The 24,521-nt window shown below is 53.7% G+C and overlaps 1 protein-coding gene across 1 annotated transcript in view; it reads right to left on the bottom strand.

Moving 5' to 3' along the window:
* The window catches only part of FBLN1 (fibulin 1), an 81,442-nt gene that overhangs the window by 3,382 nt on the left and 53,539 nt on the right, over positions 1-24,521 (bottom strand). The window contains exons 15-16 of the mRNA XM_065945302.1: positions 16,896-17,038; positions 14,732-14,863 (exon numbers count right to left, since the gene is read on the bottom strand). Of these exons, the coding sequence (XP_065801374.1) occupies positions 14,732-14,863; positions 16,896-17,038 (275 nt within the window). The remainder of the gene's footprint in view (positions 1-14,731; positions 14,864-16,895; positions 17,039-24,521) is intronic.

The raw sequence follows: 24,521 nt of genomic DNA, 5'->3' as shown, positions 1-24,521 counted from the left end.
CAAACCTGCATCGCAGGCAGATTCTTTACTGTCTAAGCCACAAGGGAAGCCCCTTCAGGGTACAAGGTTTGAGTCCAATTGACCTCAGTCAGCAGCATGATCCCAGGTTGCTTACTGAACCTTTCTGAGTCCCCACTTCCTCTTCCGTGAAACAGGGATTAAACAGTCACCTTCAGAGTCAGAAACAAAACCATCACAAGGCCATCCTACTAATGCTGGATATCAAAAAGCTCTGCAACATTCTACTGTGATATGAGTTTCAGTTCAAGTAGGACTGAATTCCTCCATGATTGAAAAATAGAGCAAATGTTGAATATTTCTATTAGATTGCCTTAAACACTGACGAGAAAGGAAAGCTCTGGATGTCTGGAAAATATATTTAAATCCCAACATGTACTGTTAGGGCTCTTCATGAGGGTTAGTTTCTAAGATGCCTAAGGAGCAGAACGTCATGCTGTCGGCTAAGGGTTCCAACCGTAAACAGCTAAGAGGCCAAACAGAACACTAAAGGGAGCTAAGAGCTGCTTTAGAGAAGAAGGGCATTGAGAAGGGGAAGAGGAAGCCGAAGGCTGAACTTCAGACGCAGGTCACACTCAGGGCTTGGATTTTCTCAGGATCTTTGCATTTAACAAGAGAACAACTGAGGTGGGAGACACAGGCATCTGCAAGGGCTCCACAGGGCACTGTGGGGGTGATGCAGCAGGCGCCCAGGGAGTCAGCTGCCCTGTCCTTCTCCTGTGGCCTGGGGTCCACACCCAGGCTCCAGTTCTATCTGTAACCGCAGTCGGCCCGGATCCCTCCCCAGGCCACACCCACTCCGTGGACCTGATCACTACTTCTTCAGCCTAGCCACACTTTCTGGGGGGCTCTAATTTTAGTGAACATGCTCCCTTCATTCCCAGGTTAGTTCAAGCTTGAGATCCACCTCTTGGTCCTCACCTTCACTGAACCTAGACTTTCTCCTGATATCACTTCTTTCTTCACAGCTTTCCTACCCATACATCCATCACCCATCCATAAACCCATCCAACTATCCAGCATCCATCCATCATCCATCCATTATTCATTCATCTACACATCCATCCACCCATCCATCCATCCAATAGAGGCCATTCTGCACAAGAGAAGTTTAAGGAAGATTCTACACAGGAGCTGACTTCAAATTGGAAGGCTAAAGTAAATTTAAAGTCAGATTTAAGGACTCAGTAGGGGGTTTCCCTGGTGGTTCAGTGTTAAGAATCTGCCTCCAATCCAAGAGACACTGGTTCGATCCCTGGTCAGGGAGGATCCCACATGCCGTGGAGCAACTAAGCCCGTGTGCCACGAGTACTAAAGCCCGAGTGCCTAGAGCCTGTGCGCCACAACCAGAGAAGCCACAGCGGCGAGAAGCCCAGAGCAGCCAAAAAACAAACAAGTTTAAAATAAGAGAGACTAGTTAGGTGCCGGCGAGGTAAGTAAAGTGAAGGTGTCAGCGGCTGAGTCGTGTCTGACTCTTTACGACCCCCTGGACGACAGCCAGGCTCCCCCATCCATGGGATTCTCCAGGCAAGAATGCTAGAGCGGTTGCCGTTTCCTCCTCCAGGGGATCTTCCCAGCCCCGGGATCAAACCCAGGTGTCCTGCATCGTAGGCAGATTCTATATCATCTGAGCCACCAGGGAAGCCCAAGGAGGTAGGCAGGACCTGTGCAAAGGCCCCAAGTGTCAAGGTTTGAGTCAGTTCTGGGAAGAGAGTTAATCTTGGGGAAAGAGACAGAGGAGCCTAAGGAGGTGGAAAAGGGCTTCTTCAGGGCCCTCGCAGCTCGTCAGGCTCACAGCACTGGGAGCCCAGACCAGCAGTCTCCTGGCTTCCTCACCACCACCGACGCTAGACCTCTGTTCTTTCAGAACCACCACCAACCTTCCGGGTACAGGGAAACCAGAGAGGGAACTAGAGAAACGCTTGCTGCCCGAATGTGGCATCACAGACATTAGAGGCTGAACCTCCACCAGGGGTCTAACTCCATCTGTCACTTGCTTCTACAGATGTGTGGCTGGCATCCGCTCTGCGCCAGGCGCTGGGGACCAGCTAGACCACCTGTGTCCTCTTTCATGAAGGCTTGCCAGCCCCACTCTGCACCACCTTGGCCTGGTCTCCCCCAGGGGAACCTTCACAGGTGACTCCCCCTTTGGAGGCAGGGTCTACATCATGTTCATCTCTGTCCACTGTCCCCAGCCCAAGGCCCAGGGCAGGACACAGGGGAGCATCGTTATGATCATTCAGTGGGATGAAGGAAGAGGAAGAGAGAGAACAGAGAAGAAGGAGAGAGGGGAGGAAAGAAGGGACCCTGCTCCTTGAGGGCCCCTCAAACCTTTGTCCTGAAGGGAAGGGGCCACCGAAGGCTCTAAGCGGGAGCAGCTTTATGTGGAAAGACCATTCCTGCAGCAAAACGCAGGAGAGAGGGAAAGGCTTTCCATCACGCCTGCCTTGTCCATCTTCCCTGCTGCGGTGTTTACCTCCCTAGCTTTCAGGAGCCCCAGGAAAAAAAAAAAAAGGCCACGATGCCGAGTTCAACTGTGTTAATCTTCCAAATCCTCATCTTTGGCATTTCTGCTTCGGGTCCCAGACACTGCTGGTATTCCTCAGCATGTCTGTGCCTCTGAAAGATATAATTAAGTCTTTTTTTTTCCCTTTGAAAAATGTAGGTCCCCTCGGGCACTTCACCTTCATGTCTCGTCTCTGTTTTGTAAATTGCAGCCGATGTGCCAGGAGCCCGAACACAGAGACCTCCATCGCCTCCTGGGGACTGTGGTCTCGATTCCGGGCCCCTGCAGCCATCCCCAAGCTTCTGCCGCTTGACTGGGGTCGCAACTGATCAACCACAGGTTGTCTGAAAGGAGGAGGATCATCCACGAGGGCATCTGCGTGAGACACTGGTCTGTGGAGACCTGGAATCACAGCCTGGCATTCCTATGCTGCTTCCTCATCGAGCCACCCCGTGACCCTGTGTGAGTCACTGTCTCTCTGAAGTTCAGCCTCCAACTCAGAAGTCCTGCGATTCTAACTGACCAAGTATAATGGCATGAACAGGGCTGTCAAAGAGCATCTTAGCAAAAACAACGATCCATTCAGAGGCGGCATGGTACCTCATGCCAGTGGAAATGAACTGTGCTTTTCAAAAGACAGAGCTTCAAGTAAAAAAAAAGGCAGAGGGAAGAAAGTCGGCATCAGATGAGACTAAGACACGGTCGCTACCTGAAATCACGTTACAGAGTCATCAGTCTTCTCGGCTGTCACGGTCTCCCTGCCGCCGCGTGAGGCCAGAGGCCAAGGGCACTGGCTTTCTTTTCTGGTCAACCTTTTTAAAATTTAATTGATTAATGTTTAGTTGCACTGGGCCTTCGTTGCCGCAAGCAGGATTTCTCTAGTTGCGGCCAGCAGGGGCTACTCTTCATTGCGGCGGCTTCTCTTGCTGCAAAGCGCAGGTCTGGGTGTGAGGGCTTCAGTAGCTGTGGGCATGCAGGCTTAGCTGCTCTGCGGCCTGTGGGGCCTTCCAGGACCAGGGATCAAACCCGTGTCCCCTGCACTGGCAGGCGGATTCTTATCCACTGCACCACCACGGAGGTCCCCCTGGTCACCCTCGTATCTCTGGTTCTTGGAACAGTAGGTCCTTGGTCCTACTACAGACCTGACACATAGGAGGCCCACAATAAGTGAATTCCTAAATGAACGCATGAACTAGAGACCAGAGCACTAAACATGGTTTATAAAGTTGAAAGTTATCACTCGGGGAACAAAAATGGCAGGAAGGAATGAATGATAGCCATAGGTCACTGGGTTTTCAGGTGCGGCCCATGCACAAGGAGAAAGGCGACATGTTAGAACCGGGCCTCCCTGTCTGACCCCGGCGGCTGCCACACAGAGCCACGAGCCAGCGGGAGGTGATGAGTCGGCCTGTTCGGACAAGGGGCCAGGACCGAGAACCTTGGCGCTCAGAGGAGACCCACGTGGGTTCACTAAACACTAATGCAGTGGGCTATTGGGAAGAAAGCAAACCATCACCCGGATCTTGGGAAATTCTCCTTGACAGGGATGACTCCAGGCCAGGGCGAACAGCACAGACCAAAGGCAAAGCGGAGAACACAAGATCAGAAGAAATATGGCCTGTACGTCTAACGTGCAAAGCTGTGGTGGTGATGGTCCGGGAAAGAGGTCCACAGCGGGGGAGGAGATGGGAACGGACAGGCCCTCCCCTCCACTGCTCCATCCCGTTCTCCCCACGCTCCTCGGGGGGGATGGACCATCGCATCCGTCCCACGGAGGAGGGGATCGGGGAGGAGATCGGGGCTCTGGGGGCTGATGTCTCAGATCACAGGGTTCTCAGCGCACAGCGCCCGTCCAGTCGGGACGGACCCTGATCTTAGTTCTCTCCACCCGAGTGCACCTGGCCTGACGTGGTGCGGAGGAAACTTCCAGAATGTACTGCCCTTGGCTGAGTCCTCCATACAGGGCAAAAACATCAGAGAGGAACTGTAGGGCAATCCTATTGGTCACGGGCAGTGAAGGAACGGAGCTCCCCAAGCCCTGTCTTCTTCTTGCCTGAAAAACACCCAGTAAGAGCTTGGAAGGAGGGGGACAGGGGTCTCGGTTGCAGATTTAAAGTCTGCCTCAGCAGAACCATCCTCCCGACTTCTCGGCTCTCATAAACACACTTCCTCCCAGGTCTCTCATGACCAAAGCAGAGGGTCTGGACAGGGCAGCAGCAGGAAACCCAAGAGTCACCCCCCCCCCCCGCCCCGGGCCCACTTCTCCCTCGGGTAGAAATAGGAAAAGAAATGTCAGCTCCACACTGAGCCTTCCAGGCTCCTTTCTGGACTCAGGAACCAGCATTTCCAGGGGCACGTAGTGGGGATGAAGACACTCCCGTCCACCATCTCCTCCCCTGACATCTCAGCCACACATACTGGGGCCTCACCGTTCCAGGAGGAGCAACGGGGGCTCTGGGGGTGAAATGAGTTCTGAACCAGAGACAGCAATCCTGCCCCAGAAGCCAGCCCCTGGGCCGCTGCCCTTCCGCCAAGCCGCCTGTCCTCGCCGGAGGGAGAGACGGTGTGGGCGGTTTTCCGGAAGGGATTTGCCATCTGATGCACCTGCTTTTACCAAGTTGGCCCAGGATGTGACGGTGATGGGAAGGACGAGAGTCCTCCCTTCTTTCTCTGTGAGTCCTCCTGCCTGGATCAGCCTCCACCCACCGACCTGCTGGGGGCCTTTCCCCACCCCTAGACCCAAACTCATCAGCCCCCTTGCATGTCTCCAGGTGCCCCCAGATGAGAAATCTCAGGGCTGGGACAGACCTCAAAGAGGAGGACTCTGCCTGGTTCAAGGTCACACAGGATGGTCGAGGCAGCAGAAACCCCACATCCAACCCCACCAGGCTGTGTGCAGGCCTCGGTCATGCCCCCTGGGCCTGGAAGCCCCTCAGAGCCTCAAGTGTCCTCACCTGGGGAAAGGGGCCATCCCCCACAGGGTTAAGTGACACAGCTCTTGTTTAGTCACTCGATCGTGTCCGACTCTGTGTGACCCCATGAACTGCAGCCTGCCAGGCTCCTCTGTCCATAGGATTCTCCAGGCAAGAATACTGGAGGGGGTTTCCATTTCCTCCTCCGGAGGATCCTCCCTACCCACAGATGCAACCCTTGTCTCCTGCATTGGCAGGGGCACTCTTGACCACTGACCCATCGGGAAACCCGAGTGACACAGTTCCTGCGGCCTACGTGCTGGGAGTGTCCAGCACACAGCGGTGCTCCTGCTGCTGAGACGACTGTGACCGTCGAGGACCCGACACTCGGAGTTCTCAGCCACAAGCACAGATGGAACGTCCTGGGAACGTCCCGTCTGGGAACACCCGACTCTGAGGCTGCGGGAAGTGCTCTTGGTGACAGTGGCTGATGGTGGCCGTCTGGGTCCTCTGTGTAGTTATGGTTGTCAGGCGAGGCCGTCGGAAGATCTGTATCATCATCAGACTCTTCTTTTCCCCCCCTAATTTTGCACAACGTGCCTCTGCTGCTGTTTGGCTAAAAACACTTCCATTTTCTTAAAAAAAAAAAAAGAATAATTTATGAACGGGCCGGTGATCTCAAAGGCTCTTCAGAAGGTGCATAACAGCAGTGGTAAGAGCGTCACAAATCACTCTGGACGCAGCCAGTCCGCAGCAGAACTCGGGAGATGCCGAGAGAGGCCGCTCTGGGTTCATTTAACCCCCTGGTGACTCTGTACCTGAGCGGGTGAGTGTGATCCTGCAACCTGCTGGGCGCCAGGTCTGGGGAACCTCTGAGTGGGCGTGCTGTGTGTGTACACGTGCGTGTGCATGCGAGGGTGTGCAAGAAAGAAAGACAAATAGAGTGACGGGGCTGGGGCACAAATGAACCCCTTGTAGGCTCTTGCCTTCAGAAATTTACAACCGGTGGAAGAGGAAGTCAAGCAAAAACTCACAGTGGGGACTTCTCTTGGTGGTCCAGTGGCTAAGATTCCGCGCTCGCAACGCAGGGGGCCTGGGTTCGATCCCTGGTCGGGGAACTAGATCCCACACGCTGCAGCTAGAGCTTACATGATGCAACTAAGACCCAGTGCAGCCAAATTAAATAAATAAATATTAAAAAAAAAAACAAACTCACAATGCCGTGACCACACACCCTCCCCACTGGCCGCAGCATTTCTCCGCTCGCACACACAGCAGACCTTCCGGAAGGAGACCCCCGGTGGTGCCTCCAGCACTCCCACCCTGGTGTGTCTCCCCTCGACCCCACTCCACTGAGCACGGCCTGGTCAAGGTCACCATCCGCTGGGGCGAAACTGAATCCAGTGGTGAATCCTCTGTCCTCATCTGACCAGGTTCACCGTCACTGACACGGCTCATGCCCTTTCTCCTGGGAAGGCCTCCTCCTCCAGCCTGGCCTCCGCTCATCTCCCCGACCTCTGAGCACAAGACGCCGCAGTGCTCCAGCCTCCTCTCTCCTCCGTCTTCGCTCAGTTCCTCCGTGAGCTTGTCTGGTCTCAGGGCGCCAGCTCCCATCCACCCACAATCACCTCCCAGACCTACTCACTCTACCCCTGCGTGGCCAAGGGTGTCCCTCAAGGCCCACAGTCTTAATGCCAAAGGGAACTTGCGACCTCCCCAGAGCTGCTGTGCCACAGTTTTCCCCAGCTCACCTGCCGACAACCCGTCTGCTTGTTCTTTAGGTCAAGACCCATGCAGTGCATCTTTGTCTCACACCCAACTCGTCAGCAAAACCTAGCACTACCCCCTGATGTATCAGAAACCTGTCTGCTGGCCACCCTTCCTGCCGGAGCCACAGGGTCAAAGCCACAGTCACCTCCAGCCCGGATCACAGGTTTTTTGAAAGGTTTTGCATGAAAGTGAAAGTCATTCAGTCGTGTCTGACTCTTTGCGACCCTATTGGACTATACAGTCCATGGACTTCTCCAGGCCAGAATACTGGAGTGGGTGGCCTTTCCCTTCTCCAGGGGATCTTCCCAACCCAGGGATCGAACCCAGGTTCCCCACATTGTGGGCGGATTCTTTACCAGCTGAGCTATGAGGGAAGCCTATAGAGTGAGTCACGAAGTTCAGAGGCTAAGACTCTGCACTCCCAATGCAGGGGGCCCAGGTTCAACCCCTGGTCATGGAACTAGGTCCCCAGGCTCATCCAGGCACCCAGAGGGAGCGTCTCCCACTCAACCCAAAACCCTCCTGTGGCTCCCACCTCACTTGGCAGTAAAGCCAGAGCCATTGTGGCGGCCTCAAGACCCTGCCTTGTTGGCCACTGACTCCAACACGCCGGGCTCGCCTCTGCCTCAGGGCCTTTGCACCTGCCGTCCCCACTGCCTGGAGCTCCCCCTCCAGATCTCCACACGGCTCACTTCCTCAGCTCCCCGGGTCCTTAGACTAACGTCTCCCACCACCAGACACACAGTGGTGGCCCGCTCCCCTCTCCTCCCCCGCCCTCTGCAGAGCACTCATACTGCCTGACGGTGTGGATGTTATACGTATCTCCTGCCTGCTCCTACCCCCGGAAGAAAACGTATACTTGGTTAGGATTCACGTATGTCTGTCTCTCCTGGTGGATGATGCATCCCCTAGAGCAGGGCCTGCTCCCTTGGGACACACACATTATTTGCTAGAAGAATGAAGACCAGAGTCCTATAAGAAGCTCGGCCCTGGGGCTTTGGGAGCACAGAGCAGGAAGCCACACACATTGCCTTTGGGGGCTGGGGCATGGAGGGCGTGTGAGAGGAGGTGACGCGGCTGACTTGGGCTCTGAGGGATGAATAGGAGCTTAACCAAGAGGAGAAGGAGGTGAATGCCATGGCTCAAGTCCAGGAGATGAGAGATGCCATGAAATGGATGGGGTCTGGGGCATGGGCTGGTGTGTTTGGAGCAGAGTGAAGAGAAGAGGAAGGGATTAGAGTGCTGGATGCTGGGAAGGAGATAAACAGGCTGAGGCTGAAGACGTCTCCAGCCGGGCGGCAAGATTGTACGTGAAAGGTGGGGGTTAAAGCCTGGTAGACCCAGCAGCAACTGGCTGCGGGGGGGGTGGGAGGAGGGGAGCAGAGGGTCCCCGGCTTCAGGAGCCTCATGGCTGGAGCATCTTTGGCCATCACGTGGAAGCACCCTGCTGAGAGAGGAGGTGGCGGGGCTTCGGCCAGGCCAGTGGACCTCACGACTGGGAGATGACATTGGGGGCTGGGGGCAGGGGGCCAGCAGGTGTGAGAAGCAGCCCACGTGACGTGTGGGTCCACGGGCAGGAGCAGAGAGGTGTCCAGTGAGGTTCCCTGTGGCCCTGGGTGCCGACCTGAGGGGTGGCCTCAAAAGCAGGGGACCCCTCTGAGCCCTAAGAGTCCTGTGCCAGCCTGGGGGTGGCCTCTGAGAGTTTCTGTTTCTGTGAAATTGGGTTTCGGGAGCCCTCCTCACAGGGCTTTGCAGCAAGAATAGCTGCTTCTCTATGAGTCACGATGGCCCTGGGCCCAACGTCTATGGCCCGTCGCTGCCCCGAGAGGCCCCAGCACAGTCAGCACAAAAGGTGCTGGTGTCCGCCCCCTCTCACGCCCCGTCTCAGGCCTCCGAGAGGGCACCGCCTGCCCTCTGCGTCCCGCTGACCTCCCAGGACCGCCAGGCTCCAGGTGAGGTCGGGCTGAGGCCCGCCCCTTTGCATCCCCCTGGAAACGACTTGGCTGCCGGCCAGGGTGTGGCCCCGGGGGGTGGGGCGGGGGCTGTGCCTCCCCTAGAAGAGAAAGCGCCTAATCCCGGGATTTGCCGTGAAAGCAGGACAGGGCCGATCACTCATCACCAGCAGAGACGGCCGCGCTGTTGTTTTTAGGTGGAATTTCTGAATCTCATCCGTAATGTGTACTGATCCTGGGCCAAGCTTTCTGAATCAGGCTCCTGGACGGGTCAGCAGCGTGTGTTTAACCCCTTAAGAGGTAAAGATTTTCGAAGAGGCGATCCGGGCCCTGCAGGCTGGAATGACTGAGTGACTTGAAGGCAGACGGCCGGGCAGACAAGCTCTTTGCTTTGCATGAGGCTTCCCCGCTGCTGCGTGCAGTTGACTAAGCTGTGCCCTGCACGTAGAAGAGGCTGTGAATGGTACCCCCTAAGTTTTGCAGTGCACAAAACAGTCAGCTGTACAAGGCAGCCTTGCCACATTATCACTTGTCTCTCCCGCTGAGACATTAACAGAGACAAAACCTACTGCTGACAAATAAACTGTAGGAACTCAGATGGCAGGATGCTAGGGAAGCTAGGCGGCAACTTCTTGAAAGCAGGATTTGTGACTTGGGTGTAAACTTGTTCCCCAGCACCCAGCACGGGGTTAGGCATGGAGTAGGAATCCAGGAGGTTCTTGTTGAATAACTAATTCAAGGATGACAGAACTTGGGAGGCATGGCCTCTACCATTCCGCTTCCGGCCTGACTCATCAGCCCAGGCCACGAAGGGTGCTGATGACACAGCTCCCAGGTAACTGGAGCCACTTTGGGGTGAGTAGTCCCGGCAGCATCCCGTGGGCCCCCCGCTGGCTGCTCTCCTGTCCTTTCAGGGGGCTCCAAGACCTCACCAGCTCTAGCCCCAAACGGCCTCCTCACAGTGGCTCATTTATCCCCTAACAACCTGCCCAGCTATGTTAAAATACATACAACTCCTTCTGGTCCTCATACCCCGGCAAGGCAAATATTACTGTGGCAATCTCACTGAGAAGAAAACCGAGGCTCAGAGGGGTTATGAGACCTGCCTGAGGTCACAGAGCTAGAAACAGACAACCAAGAAAGAACCAGCGCCAGGACATCTGACCCCAAGTTCAGCGCTCCAACCGTGGAAGCAGGGATTCCAGGGTGTTTTGCCCTAAAAGGGCCACCCCAGTCATGATATTTTTCAAAAGTGAAATAGAATAACAGTCCTTGTATTCTCACAAAAAAAACTTAGAAGACTCTTTCAAAATGTACATAAAAGCTTTTGGTTCCCTTTAGGAAGGGGAGTGAGGATATTATTATGAGGGTGGTGACATGCGGGCCAAATTTAGAGGCTTCGGCACAAACAACGTGGGCTATGGGAAAAGGTTTGGGTTCCATGGATACTGACTTCCTGCATACCTACTACACGCCAGGTGCTGCTGGGGCTGTCCTTATCATTTCATCTAATGACAAGAACGGTGTCTGCAACTAGGGACTATCCCTTCTCAACCTAACCCGTGTCCATGTCTACGTGCTCGGTCACTCAATCATGTCCCACTCTTTTGCAACCCCATGGACTGCAGCCCACCAGACTCCTCTGTCTGTGGGATTCTCCAGGCAAGAATCCTGGAGTGGGTTGCCATGTCTTCCTCCAGGGGGATCTTCCCGACCCAGGGATGGAACCCACGTCTTCTGTGTCTCCTGCATTGGCAGGCAGATTCTTTACCACTGCACCAACTGGGAAGCCTTACAAGGTGAGCTGGACCATCTCCATTCATTCAGACTTTATTGGGAGCACGGCTGGTTGCCATGGTACCCGGGCAGGAGCTGAAGATAGGAGCACCTCTGTTTCTCAGGGGACCCAGCGGCGGATGAGGAGCCCAGGGAACAACCCAGAACAGACTGGACATCCAGCATGCCTGCTTGCCAACTGACACTGAGGCTCCTCGGTTTTTTCCTATAGAAACGGTGACGTCCACCGAGGATCGAGAGGGCCATTCACGAAATCAACCTGTGGTTCTAAAAAGTAGCTTGAGCTGAGCGCTGTCTAGTTCCTAGTGGCTTTGGGGAGGTTCTAGTAGAAATTTTGGCAAAGTACACCCTCCATATAGACGAATTTTTTTTCCTCCCTCTCCTTAGAAAAACAGTTAAAAAGGAGTAGTGAGCAAGGAGGGGTCAGGGAGGGCTGAGGCTCAGATAACACCAACCACCCAGGGGCCTCGGGGGTCCGGGGGGAGGGTCCCCCGTTGGTGGTGGCTGAGGATACACAAACTGCACCCACCTCACCAGGGCCCCCCATTAGTTATTTCCAGGAACTATTACCTGAAAGACCCCTTCTGGAGCAGCCCCTGATCACAGTCGGTGTTCTGCTGGGTGGAGAGTGAAGCCGGGGCTGGATAAGGAAGGCTTTGTAGTGGCCCGAGAATACCTCAGGCATTAATAGAGCATTTTTTGCACAGGTCGAAAATGCATTCTTCATTTTTCATTGACAGCTGGTGAAAGAAGAATGTAACAGGGTGGCTGCACCCGGCTTTACGGAGAGAGCAGCTCAGCCCTGCTCAGAGCCGCCTTTATCCCTGCGGAGAGCTGGTTTTTAAAGGACGCATTAGGGGAAGGTCTGGCCCTTTCAGTTTCTTAATCAATTTGCAGAGCTTTCTCCTTCTGTTATCTGGGGGAGCAACCACCTTCACTGTGTCACGGTCTCGGCGGCTCGTTCACTGGTTAATTCTCTGGGACACAAACTCTTGGTTAACTCTGCCCGAGTCAACACCAGCGATCTGAGAATTCCAGCTCTGGGTATCTGGGGAAGACTGGGCTCTAGGCCCGCTCCGCCTCCAGCGGCAGGGGTGCCTGGAACAAACCACACCTGCCTTCTCTGGCCATCGGTCCCTCCTCTGTTGATGGGAGACTCCCAACATGTCACAGAGTGTGGCGGTGACGAAGAACTTGCTTCTGCACTGAGTGTCAGCTGCTCCTTCACATGCATTACAACCCAGCTCAGGCCTCACCTCCTCCAGGAAGACTTCCTGACCCGGTGCCCAGTGTCCATTCGGGGTAAGGCCTAGAGCAGGCAGGGGTTCAGCCTATGAATAGGTGTGGCCCCTTCCCAGGTGCTGCAGGCAGCAGGGGGCTTCATGGGGGGCGGGCTCAATGGGCCCAGGAGCCCCCACGGGAGGCCTGAGAGGCCCCACAAGATACTTTCTCCCTCTCCACAGACTTAGAGGGCTTCTATCTAAGACATTGCTTGAAACGAGGATGCACAGCCGAAAACACGCCTGCAAACTTCCCGGGCCCTTTGGTTTTTGTAGCTCAGTCTCAGGCGGTCATTTCCTTAGCTCCCTCCTCTGCCCGACAGAGAGAGTCACGGCCCCAGAGGCATCTGCAAGGACCGAGGCGGGGTGCGGGGGTGAGCGTGCCCAGGGACTGTTCTCACGCTGCTCAGCCTGGGCTGGAGTCCAGCGGCAGAACAAGCCATCACAGGTGGACAGGCCCATGCCCAGGCCTGGCATGTGCCAGGGCGGCTACCCTCAGAGCCCAGATGCTCCAGGGGGCACAGAAGTTCTTTGGGGCAGGAGAGGGGCTGGGGGGGGGATAAGGAAGTCCAGGCAAGAGGCCCCAAGGAGAGAAACAAGGCAGCAACCTGCGGGTGTAGAGACGGGGGCTCAGCACAGCCTGGGTCGCACCCCAGGGAGACGCGCGTCCCCTCTGGCCTTCGCCCTCCACGTGGGAGAGCTCACTGGCAGGCTCCAGGGGCCCAGCCAGACGAGACGTCCGGCAAATGGACTGAGACCCTGAAGACACCAGGCCCAGCCTGGGCCAGCCTGGGCCCTTCCCTGGCACCGAACCCGAAGCAGGGCCCGCGGGGCCAAAGGCGGCGAGGAGAGGATGCTGTGCCTCCGCAGGTGGCACCTGTGGTTGCCTCTCACACCGGGGTCTGTCCCCTCCTCGCCAACCCCCTCCCCGGCCCAAGTCACCCTGGGAAGACCGGCCAGGCCCCCTCGCTGCTCGGGAGTCCCCCTCCAAAAGGAGTTTGAAGGGGTGGCCTCCGGGAGCCTCCAGGCTCCGAGGTGCCAGGATTTTCTGTCCCAGTGGATGGGAACCCAAGAAACACAAGGTCCCAGGTTGGTTCTGTTTGGAGTATCAACGCGGCTAGAAAAACGTGCTGTGAGCACTGGCTCTGGGCCCAGCTGCGGCCCGGCCCCTGGCTCGGGTCACTCCAGGAGGGTTTAGCTGGGAACCGAAGACACAGTACTGTCCGGGGTCCCCAGCGAGGCCTCGCAGCTGCTTGTCACTGTCTCCCCCACTACGTTCCCAGGACCTGTTTCTGCCTCCCCGCCGCCACCCGGTGGAATGCAAAGCCCTCAGGGGCAGGGGCTGCCCGGACCGAGCCATCTCTCTATCCACAACGCCAGGCCCAGGGCTAGTGCAGAGAGGGAAAAGCCCAGAAACGCAAAGAATGAACGAGTGCGTCAGAAGGTTCTGACTCCATCTCCTGCGGTCCAAGAGCTGAGAAGTGCCCCCAGGGCGGCCCAGCGTCAAGCACAAGGGTGCCCCCAGGTGGGCTTCCCTGCGCAGGTGCCCGCAAGCCGCGCACCAACCCCCACGCCGGTAGGGAGGGCGGCGGGGACACAAAGCCTCGACCCTGCCTCCTGCTGCCTGCCCCCATCTCCAGGCACCCGAAGGTCCCGTAACACGTCGCTCCACCTAACAGTGGGGGAAACTGAGGCCCAGGGCGGGCAGTGACTCAGGGGCAGGCAGCAAGTTCTATGGCTGCAGGCCCTCCCCTCGGAATCCCAGCGAGGACTCCTGTACTATTAGTTGTAATTAACTAATTATTCTTGCTGCCAACTGGCGGAGGAGGAGGCCCCCAGATGACTCAGTCATGTTTACAACATGCAAACCCATTTAAGAGCTTGTAAAGTCGCTATAAATGGCTCTTTGGCAACAGAGGAGTTAACGATCCCGTCTCCAGCTGCAGCTGCACAACGGTCGGTCGGGGCTGGGGGCTCGGGGACGGGGTTCTGAGAGCCAACAGTGCCACCTACAGACCACGTTCCGTAACAGTCCGCTCAGGCCCAACAATATCCAGGACCTAGGAGACCTGAAAGGGCTTCCCAGGAGGCTCAGTGGTAAAGAACCCGCCTGCAATGCAGGAGCCGAGGGGTCGATCCCTGGGTCGAGAAGATCCCCTGGAGAAGGAAATGGCAACCCAGTCCAGTGTTCTTGCCTGGACAATCCCATGGACAGAGGAGCCGGGCGGGCCACAGTCCATGGGGCTGCAAAGGAGTCACACACGACTTAGCAGCTAAACAACAAACAAGAGCTGCAGCTGGGAAGACAGAGAGAGCAGGTGGCCCCACCCCCGGACGCTCCTCACACCGTGATTGACAGGTGGGGGTTTCCAGCTGGGCCCTGAAGGACCCAGGGACCCGGGTGGGAGCCGGGCTGGTCTGCGACAGGCCGTGGCTGGGCCACAGGCTGGAGGACCAGGGGGCGTCTGGGTGCACCTGCTGTCTCCGGGCACTCACCCACAGTCATGCCGTCCATGTAGCGCTTGATGATGTCAAAAGAGTCACGGAGGTTCCCGTCCGTGATGTCGAAGATGATGTCCGCGTGGTTGGCAGGGTAGGCAGGCGTAATGGCCCGGAGGAAGATGATCTCTGCCAGAGAGAAGCGAGGCGTGAAGAGGGTGCAGCGCTGGGCCCCGCGACCCCGGAGAGGCCTGACCCAAGCCCATGAGGACCCAACACAAGGACCCCGTGCGTGGAGAAGGTGCAGGGGTCCCAAGGGACCCCAGGTCACAGCCTGTCCTCCCTTTGCACCAACGGGGAAGCTGAGGCCTGGCGAGACTTCGGATCCTCCCTGAAGTCATGGAACGCATTAGCTGGTAGGGCCAGCACTAGGAAGTAACTGGTGACTGCCCAGGAGTCTCCCTGAAGCTGGGAAGATGGGGAAGGTGGGGCGGACGACGGATGTGGGAGAGAGGTCAAGATGGTCCCTGCCCCACCGGGATGGGGGTCGGACAAGCCCCTCCTCGGGCTGGGTCCCAAGCAGGTGTGTGGCTGCGTCCACCTCCCAGGCCACCTGATGGTAAATCAGGGCTGGGAGCACAAGGGCCTGATTTACACCAGCTCTGCGCAATCTGGGGTCGGGATGGGGGGAGTCCTCTCTGAGCCTCAGTCTCTCCACCGTAACGTGCAGCAGGCGGCCTGCCACTGCCCACCAAGGGCCCTCTCCACGGGAACAGTCAACGTCTAGGTTTCCTGGCCCAAGATGCCGACAGGTACCTCTATCCACACCCAGCTTCCCGTCACGCCAAACTGTGGGTCAGCACCGGCCGGGAGGCCGCAGCACGGGGGAGAGGGATTTGGGAAGGATCTGCATGGTCTGGGGGAACCGGTCACGGTGCAAGAGGTAAACCACAGTCAGTGATGTTCTCTGAGCCAAGTCCGCACCGCCCTGCCAAGGTCCTGTGCCTCCCTTTTCTAGAGGGACGAGGAGGTGGGGGCTGGGGGGGCAGGGCCACCTCTGCTGCAGGTGAGCCCGTCCCTGGGCGCCTCTCCTGCCCTCCCACCCCCACGCCAGGCTCAGTGTTCCAGTATGCGCACCGAGTCACTCCCCGGACCCCGTGGCCACGTGCAGACACAAGGCAGCCTGTCCAACCTCCCTGAGACGGACAGAGCACTCTTGTTCACCACGGCGTCCCAGAGCCTGACACCCAGGAGGCTCAGTAGGCCGAATGAATTCTCATGGGGAGCTCTTCCGAAGGCCGCAGGGGAAGGGTGAAGACTCCACAGAGGAAGGGGGTGTCTGGAGACCACGCCGGCCCTGGCACGTGGGCCGCACACCCCAAAGGAAGGCATGCAGAGCAGCTCCCCGCCCGCAGCCTTCTGCCAGGCGTGGGGAGCCCGCAGTCCTGGCCCCGCGTGTGGCAAGGGGCTCTGGCGGCAGGTCGACACTGCAGGTGAAGCTGCCTGTGGCGGGTACTCTGACCCCTTTACTGCGGGGCTCCCTGGAGTCGGCCTAGCCACACCAACCCACCTGCCCCTCGGTCTCCAGGACGCAGCTTCTGTGTGCAAAAAGCATCAGTCACGACCCTCTACCGGCTCCCAAAACCTTGGAGTTGAAGCCCCAGCTCCAAGTACAAGGTCCCGTCTACCTTTGCAGCCCATCTCTTGCCAAGCCTCCACCACTCCAGCCAGAAAAACTTGGCTTCCTTCCTCAAAGACCTACACTCCCCACTCACCTCCCGATTTTCCAGAGGTATTCTGATTTGGCCCTCTTTCCCACTCCCCACTTCTCTACATTAACCTCCTACTGGCCCCTCAGGACCCAGAGTAGGGTCACTGCCTCCTGGAAGCCCTCCCTGATAACCCCACACCTGGCAAAGAATCAACACTTAATAGCTATTCGCTGAATGACTGTTATAGCCCAAATGAGATCCACACCCCCTCCACTGAACTGAGGGCAGGAAACAGGCAGAAACCGGGTTGCCTTGTAGTCTGGGGATACGGAGGAGATGCAGAAGCGGGGCGGGGTCAGCATTCCAAGCCCCAAACCCACATCTCGCCAAGGAGCTGCTCCTGCAGGTCAAGCCTCAGCAAGGAGGCTGCCCTGGCAGGGATGGTCCCCCAGACGCTGGCCTCCGCCAGGACCCCCGCGCCGGCTCCAGACTTGGGAGCGGCCACTCACCTTCGGGGCGGGTGAACTCGCGGAAGGTGGGCAGTGAGACGACGGTGTGGGAGACGGTATGCACCGGGTCCAGCACACAGGCGACGTCGTTGGGGCGGCAGGACTTGATGCAGCGGACGGTGTCTGTCTTCTCCTGGCGGAGCCTGAGGGGAGCCACAGCACAAGACGGGGTGGGACGTGTGGAACCAGGACACCCACAGAGACAGGGCCCCGGGCCTGGGAGAGAAGCAGGTGGCTGGGCAGCAGCACCCGCCCCAGGCTGGCTCCGCCATGGGAGACCCACACCGGCCTCCCAGCCCAGCTGCTCCGAGGGGATGCTTCCGGGTCCTTCTACAAACTGGACCGGGAGTCGAACCCCCGAGATACACCCCAGTTTCCAACTGCTCCAGCCGAGATAAGCGAAGCTTTGCTATTTACCAGCTGCACGAACTGAGCTTCAGTTTCCACAACTGCAAATCACATTCATTCATTCACTTGCTCAACAAGTGTGTTGGGAGTGTCTGCTGGGTGCCACACACCAGGGACACCAAAAGCAAGCAAGGGAGACAAGGTCCGGCCTTCCTGGGACCCCAGGTCCGGGGGGGCGGTCACAGGTAAAGCATGCAGCTCTGTACCCCACACAAAGCAGTCAAATCTCCAGTGTCACGTACGTGATGGACGGGGAAGAGCGGCCTGAGTTTGCTACAGGTGCAGGCATACTTTTAAAAACCTCTTAATCATAAAATAAAACACCATGTGAGAGTTACACAAAGCAAAGTTACAGCTTAAAGAGTAATATAAGGCAAACTGTTTTACAATCAGCACCCAGGTCAAGAAAGAGAACGTCAACCTGGCACTCAAGGCCGCTTCATGGGCCCAGATCTGTCTTAAGCCTCTCGTGCACACCCAAAGTAACCCCTGTCCTGTCTCTGCCAGCAATCGCCTACCTGGATTCCTTTATGTCTGTACCACACATGTGCATCTCGAGAAAATCACTTAAATTTGCCCATTGCTGTATCTTTCATTTATTTATTTTTTTTGCCGTGCCCTTTGGCATGAGAGATCTTAGTTCCCTGACCAGGGATCGAACACATGCCCCTGCATTTGGAGCACAGAGTCTTAACCACTGGACCACCGTGGAAGTCCTTATTCTATCTTTATTTATTTTTTTCCGGCTGCCTGGGTCTCCATTGCTGCGCACAGCCTTTCTCCAGTTTTAGCAAGTAGGGGCTACTCTCTAGTTGCGGTCATTTCTTTTGTTGTGGAGCACGAATTCAGTAGTTGTACATGGGCTTAGTTGCCCCGAGGCATGTGGAATCTTCCCGGACCAGGGATCGAATCTGTGTTGCCTGTGTTGGCAGGCAGATTCTTAACCACTGGACTACCAGGGAAGTCCTCTCCTGAGTCCTTTGGACTCAGCCCCAGGAATCTCTGATGGCTCTCTTGCTATCTGGCTTAACAAGGTGTTCCAGCCTCATCTTACACTTCTACTGTCCCAGCTATTTCCAAGAAGTGTTGGGTTTGTTTTTTGTTTTTTAGTGGAAAATGATATTTCAAGACCATAATCTGGATGCCAAGAATGCTCAGTGCTACTGAGTTGGTCACTGTTTCTAGGCCTCTTCAGTGGAAAATTTTAAAGGTCATATACAGTATGAGTTCATACTGATATTTACAATCAAAACAAGAAGCACATAGTTTTTTACTTAACCTCCCCTATATACCAAAGGAATCTCCTTTTTTCCATATCAAAATTCTGGCTCTTAAGAACACAGGATATGGTAGAATATCCCATAATTATTTATTTCAGTTTATTCCATATTTTGACCCAGTAGTCTCAAAATAACAAAGCTAAAATTACTACCACTAACATAATTACATAATTACTTAAAGTAATAATTTGGGGGATAAGTTCTCCTTATTCTACCTACGATTTTAATAGATGTGCTAGATCTACATAGTCTGAGCCTACAGTGAGTCATACTATACTTTTTTTTCATAACACTCATTTAACTGTAGTTCTATGAGTAGTTATGTTTAATGCTTTCAGGCTGACAATTGTGCATTGGTGCTAATAGTTTGTGTCCTTTGTACATAAAGGCACAAAGACTTCCCTGGTAGCTCAGATGGTAAAGAGTCTGCTTGCAACTTGAGAGGCCTGGGTTCGATCCCTGGGTCAGGAAGATCCCTTGGAGAAGGAAATGGCAACCCACTCCAGTATTCTTGTCTGGAAAATCCCATGAATGGAGGAGCCTGGTTACAGTCCATGGGGTCACAAAGAGTTGTATACGACTGAACGACTTTCTTGTCCATAAAAGTCTGTTTTGTTGGGCATGAAATCCTTGACTTACATTTTCTTGAGTATCCTAAGTATTAATTTTCTCCTGGCATAAGTGTTGTTGTGGATAAATTTGATGATAATACAGTTTTTTCGCTTATAAGTCTCTTGCTGTTTTTACCCAAAGGTATTTTTGCTTTCTCTTTATATCTTGGTGTTGGCTGCTCTGAGTCAATATGTTCAAACATATTGGGTGTTGTTTCAATATGGAATTTTAAATCTTTTTCCTAAAATATCTGTAAAGTCTCTTGAATTATCAATTTTAGCAATTATTGCCACCCTCCTTTGTTTTGCATTAATTCTTCAGAGATTTCTATTACCTGTGTGTTGGATCTTCTTTGTCTTCAACATCTGTCACTTTCTCTTCAAGTCTTTTCATCTCTTTTGTTATTTATTTTTCAACTTATGAGAACTTTTTTTCCAGCTTTTCCTTAAGTATTTATTTCTGAAACTGCTTTTTGCTTTAAAATAATTTCTTGAGTCTTATCACTTCATTTCTCAGTTTTTCCTAATTCTGGCTTACATTTTTCCTTCATTTTTGGTTATATTTTCAATCCTTTTAGTTTGTTTGATTTAGGCTACAGCTTTGATCTCCTCTGTAAGCATACCTTCCTGGAATACTTTCATTCTCCAGAGGGATGTCATTCTGTTCTTTATTCTCTTTTTTCCTACAATAACTTTATATGAGATTTAACCTGGACACTTTTTGGCTAACCATTTTTATGTGAAATCAGTGTCACATAAGGGATGGTCCACACTTTTCCTGATTTCACAGGGCCCCTTCATCTGTTGTTTTTGGCAGCCTGCTCTTTGACAGGCCTCTACATTTACCTGGAGCTTCATTTTCCACAATAGCCTCTTTCCTACTCAATTTTCTATTTCATTTCCAGCAGTTTCTTCATAGTATGAGATCTTGACTTTCAAGGAAGCCTTGATGGCCCAGTTTTAAAAGTTTAATGGGGCTTCCCTGGTAGTCCAGTGGTTAAGAATCTGCCTTGCAAAAACTAGGAATAAAACTACCATATGATCCAACAATCCCACTACTGGGCATATACCCTGAGGAAACCATAATTGAAAAAGAAATATGCATCCCATTGTTCATTGCAACACTATTTACAATAGCTAGGACATGGAAGCAACCGAGATGTTCATCAACAGATGAAAGGATAAAGAAGTGTGGTATGTATATACAATGGAAGATTACTCAGCCATAAAAAGGAATGCATTTGAGTCAGTTCTAGTGAGGTGAATAAACCTAGAGCCTATTATACAGAGTGAAGTCAGTCAGAAAGAGAATAACAAATATAGCATATTAACACATACATATGGAATCTAGAAAGATGTACTGAAGAACCTATCTGCAGGGCAGCAGTGGATACACAGAGAACAGACTCGTGGACACTGGGGGAAGGAGAGGGTGGGATGAATTGAGAGTAGCACTGGAATATAAACGTTATCATATGTAAAATAGATAGCCAGTGGGAATTCGCTGTATGATGCAGAATGTTCAAACGCGGTGCTCTGTGACAACAGGGATGGGATGGGGTGGGAGGGAGGCTCATGGAGGGGAACATGTATACCTATGGCTGATACATGTTGATGTATGCAGAAGCCAACACAATACTGTAAAGCAATTATATTCCAATTAAAAATAAATAAATTTTTTTAAAAAAGAATATCTTACAACGCAAGGGACTCAGGTTCTATCCCTGGTCTGGGAAACTAAGATCCCACACGCCGAGGGGCAGCCAACACTGCACACCGCAGCAAAAGACCCCGCATCAGACAGCAAACATCCTGCATCAGACAGCAAACATCCTGCACGTCACAACTCAGACCTGATGGAGCCTAAAGAAGTGTTAAAAAAAAAATTCCTGGTAGCTCAGCTGGTAAAGTATCCGCCTGCAATACAGGAGATCCCGGCTCGATTCCTAGGTTGGGAAGACTCCCCGGAAAAGGGAAAGACTACCCACTCCAGTATTCTTGGGCTTCCCCGATGGCTCAGCTAGTAGAGAATCTGCCTGCTATGTGGGAGACTTGGGTTCTATTCCTGGGTTGGGAAGATCCCCGGGAGGAGGGCATGGCAACCCACTCCAGTATTCATGCCTGGAGAATCCCACGGACAGAGGAGCCGGCGGGCCACGGTCCATGGGGTCACAAAGAGTCAGACACGACTGAGTGATTAAGGCCAGCACGGCCTGCTCCACCCCTTCTTCAATCCTTGCACACACTGGCCACTGCAGTGAGCAAAGTGGCTCCCAGCCTCAGCCACTGTTCTCAGGCTGCCCTACTGCGCTTTCTACAGGACACTGCTGACTGCTTGGGGTTCTTTCACTGCTTCCTCCGGCATGGATGCCAGTACCATGTGGGTGGATTTCATTTGAACTATATGTGGGGGTTGCCTTTGTTTAGTTGGAAACGTTTCCCATGGATGAAAAACTTTCTTATCTGGTCATCGTGGTTTTGCTTAGGATCCGGAGAACTTCCAAAACTATGCTGCAACCGTCATCCCAGATATCTGTGCTGGACAGTCTGCACACGTCACTTCCTTGACTCTTCACAGCTCTTCCCTCTTCGCCCCCACTGTCTCCTTCCTCAGCTAATGAAACACTCTGTTTTTCACTTGAGAATTTTAGAACTGGGCTGGTATGAAAAGAAGCTCTTCCTTTGAGAAGAAGCTAGAGTAACAAGCTGATGAGCACTGAGCGATCCCGGCAATCCTGCCCCCTTGCCACATGGGGCTGGGTGTCTGAGAACAGGCTCCAGAGTCAGGCTGCCTGGGTCGGAATCCCGCCCCACCTTCTATCAGCAGGGGGACTTTGGGCGGGTTACTTAACCTCTCTCTCCCTCTACGTCTTCATTGTGAAATGAGGATCATAACAGCACTTTCCTCAAAGGCTCCATGAGGGTTAGTTAATTGCCTGGCCCACAGAGGCACTGCCTAGGTGTTAGCTGTGATAGTTGTTAACTATTTTATCATTATATGATAATCATAATTATCATCCTTCACCTTTGGGCTTCCTGGTGTCTCAGCTGGTAAAGAATCTGCCTGCAGTGCAGGAGACCTGGGTTTGATCCCTGAGTTGGGAGGATCCCCTGGAGAAGGAAATGGCAACCCAGTCTAATATTCTTGCCTGGGAAATCCCGTGGAGAGAGGAGCCTGGCAGGCTACAGTCCATGGTGTCGCAAGAGTCAGACATGGCTTAGCGACTGAACACCACCACCTTTGGGAGCTTGGTTTAGCATAGGTACAATCACAAGTGCACACACATGGGACTTCCCTGGATGCCCAGTGGTTAGAATGCTCTGCCTTTACTGCCAAGGGCTCAGGTTTAGTCTCTGGTGGAATTAAGTCTGTGTGAACTAAGATCCCACAAGCCACGTGGTGCAGCCAAAAAAAAAAAAAAAAACTGCACACAGAGGTCCAAGAGTTGGAAGTGATGGCAGCTCTACAAACCCCCTGAACTTTCATTCTCCATTTAAATCAAGATCCAAACACTTGAGTACCTTCCAATGAATGGAGACACCAACACTCATTAACTGCCTACCACAGCCAGATGCTGCCTTGTGTGTAAGTAACTTCATGTCATTTCCAAAATAGTTCAGAAGTGGGCCTCAAAGCTCTGAAAGGCAAATGACTCATCCGAGATCACAGAACCAGTCAATGGCAATAAGGACATTCGAACTTCTGTGTTTCGTTTGGTTGGGTGGGTGGGTTGGTTTGTTTTTTCTGCACTGTGTGATCTCTGCAGGATGATACAGGAATACTGCTACGTAGCCTCCAGGAACTGCAGAGAGGTGAGCGGTCAGGTAATTCAGATACCGCCACCCCCATGTGTGCACTCAGGTACACACAGACACATCAGAGGTGTTCTCAAATGGAACAGGCCACCTGAAGAGGTAGGAAGTCCCACAAACAAGGGAAAGTGCAGGCAAAGCTGAACAGTCAGTGGAAATGTAGAGGGGATTCTGGCAAGCCTTATAAGGTCACCGGAAGGCTTCTAAAGCCCCCAAGAATCCCCCCACATCTTAACACTCCTAGGGGAAGAGCTCCCCCAGCCTCAATAAGCAGGACCACGATGAAAGAATAGAGAAAGTTGCTCAGCTGTGTCCGGCTCTTTGTGATCCCATGGACTGTAGTCCATGGAATTCTCCAGGCCAGAACACTGGAGTGGCAGCCTTTCCCTTCCTCAAGGGATCTTCCCAACCCAGAGATCGAACCCAGGTCTCTGGCATTGCAGGTGGATCCTTTACCAGCTGAGCCTCCAGGGAAGCTCAAGAATACTGGAGTGGGTAGCCTATCCCTCCTCCAGTGGATCCAGATACCGACCCAGGTCCTGACCCAGGAATTGAACTGGGGACTCCTGCATTGCAGGAGGACTCTTTACCAACTGAGCTATGCGGGAAGCCCCCAGATGAAAGCCCCAGATGAAAGAATAACTGAATACAATGACGAATCCCTGCTGTGTCTTGTTGATTTCACAGAGGAGGTGGTATTTGAACTAAGCCTTGAAAATACTATCCACCCTCCATCCATCCATCCATCTATCCATCATCCATCTATCCATGTTTATTCAGATGTTTACTGAGCTCCTTCTACAGGCCAGACATTCTGAAAAGTATAGAGAATACAGACACAATCTCTGCCTTTAAAAATGTGATGGTAAAAAGTAACAAAAACAAGGACTTCCCTGGTGGTCCAGTGGTTAACACTCGCACTTTCTGTGCTTCCACTATGGGGGGCATGGGCCCGATCCCTGGTTGGGGCACTAAGATCCTATATGGTGCATGACGTGGCCAAAAATAAAATAAAGGAATTGATAGCACCATTTAAAAAGTATTAAAAAAAAAAAAAAAGAACAAGATGACAGGGTAACTGCTCTGATGGAATACACCTGGCTCTGGAAAGCTCAGATTAAGGATAGCCTTCACCAACAAGGTGACTTTTAAGCTACGGCTTCAGGGAGAATGGCCATTTGCAGGAGGAAGGCATGGCACGTCTATGGCCTGGAGAAAGCGAGTGTAGAGAAGGGTAAGTGTTCTGCGCAACTAGAACACTGGTCACTAGCAGGGGGTGAGCCAGAGTTGGGAACAGGTGGGAGATGCGGCTGAAAAGGTGGGCGGAGGCTGGAGCAGACAGGGTCTCAGATGCCTTTCCAAGGGAGTTGGGCTTCATCTGCTAGTCATAGAAGCTTCTAAAGAGGGGAGGGACATAACCAGGCTGGTCCTTCAGAGAGGGCCTCTGGCTTCAGCTTGGAAGACGGGAGACTGCAAGCTGGTCCAGACCAGACATGCTCAGAGAGGGGTCTGGG

Source organism: Muntiacus reevesi, chromosome 1, assembly GCF_963930625.1.
Source record: "Muntiacus reevesi chromosome 1, mMunRee1.1, whole genome shotgun sequence".
In the NCBI taxonomy this organism is placed as follows: domain Eukaryota; kingdom Metazoa; phylum Chordata; class Mammalia; order Artiodactyla; family Cervidae; genus Muntiacus; species Muntiacus reevesi.
This window is presented reverse-complemented; position numbering and strand designations above follow the sequence as displayed.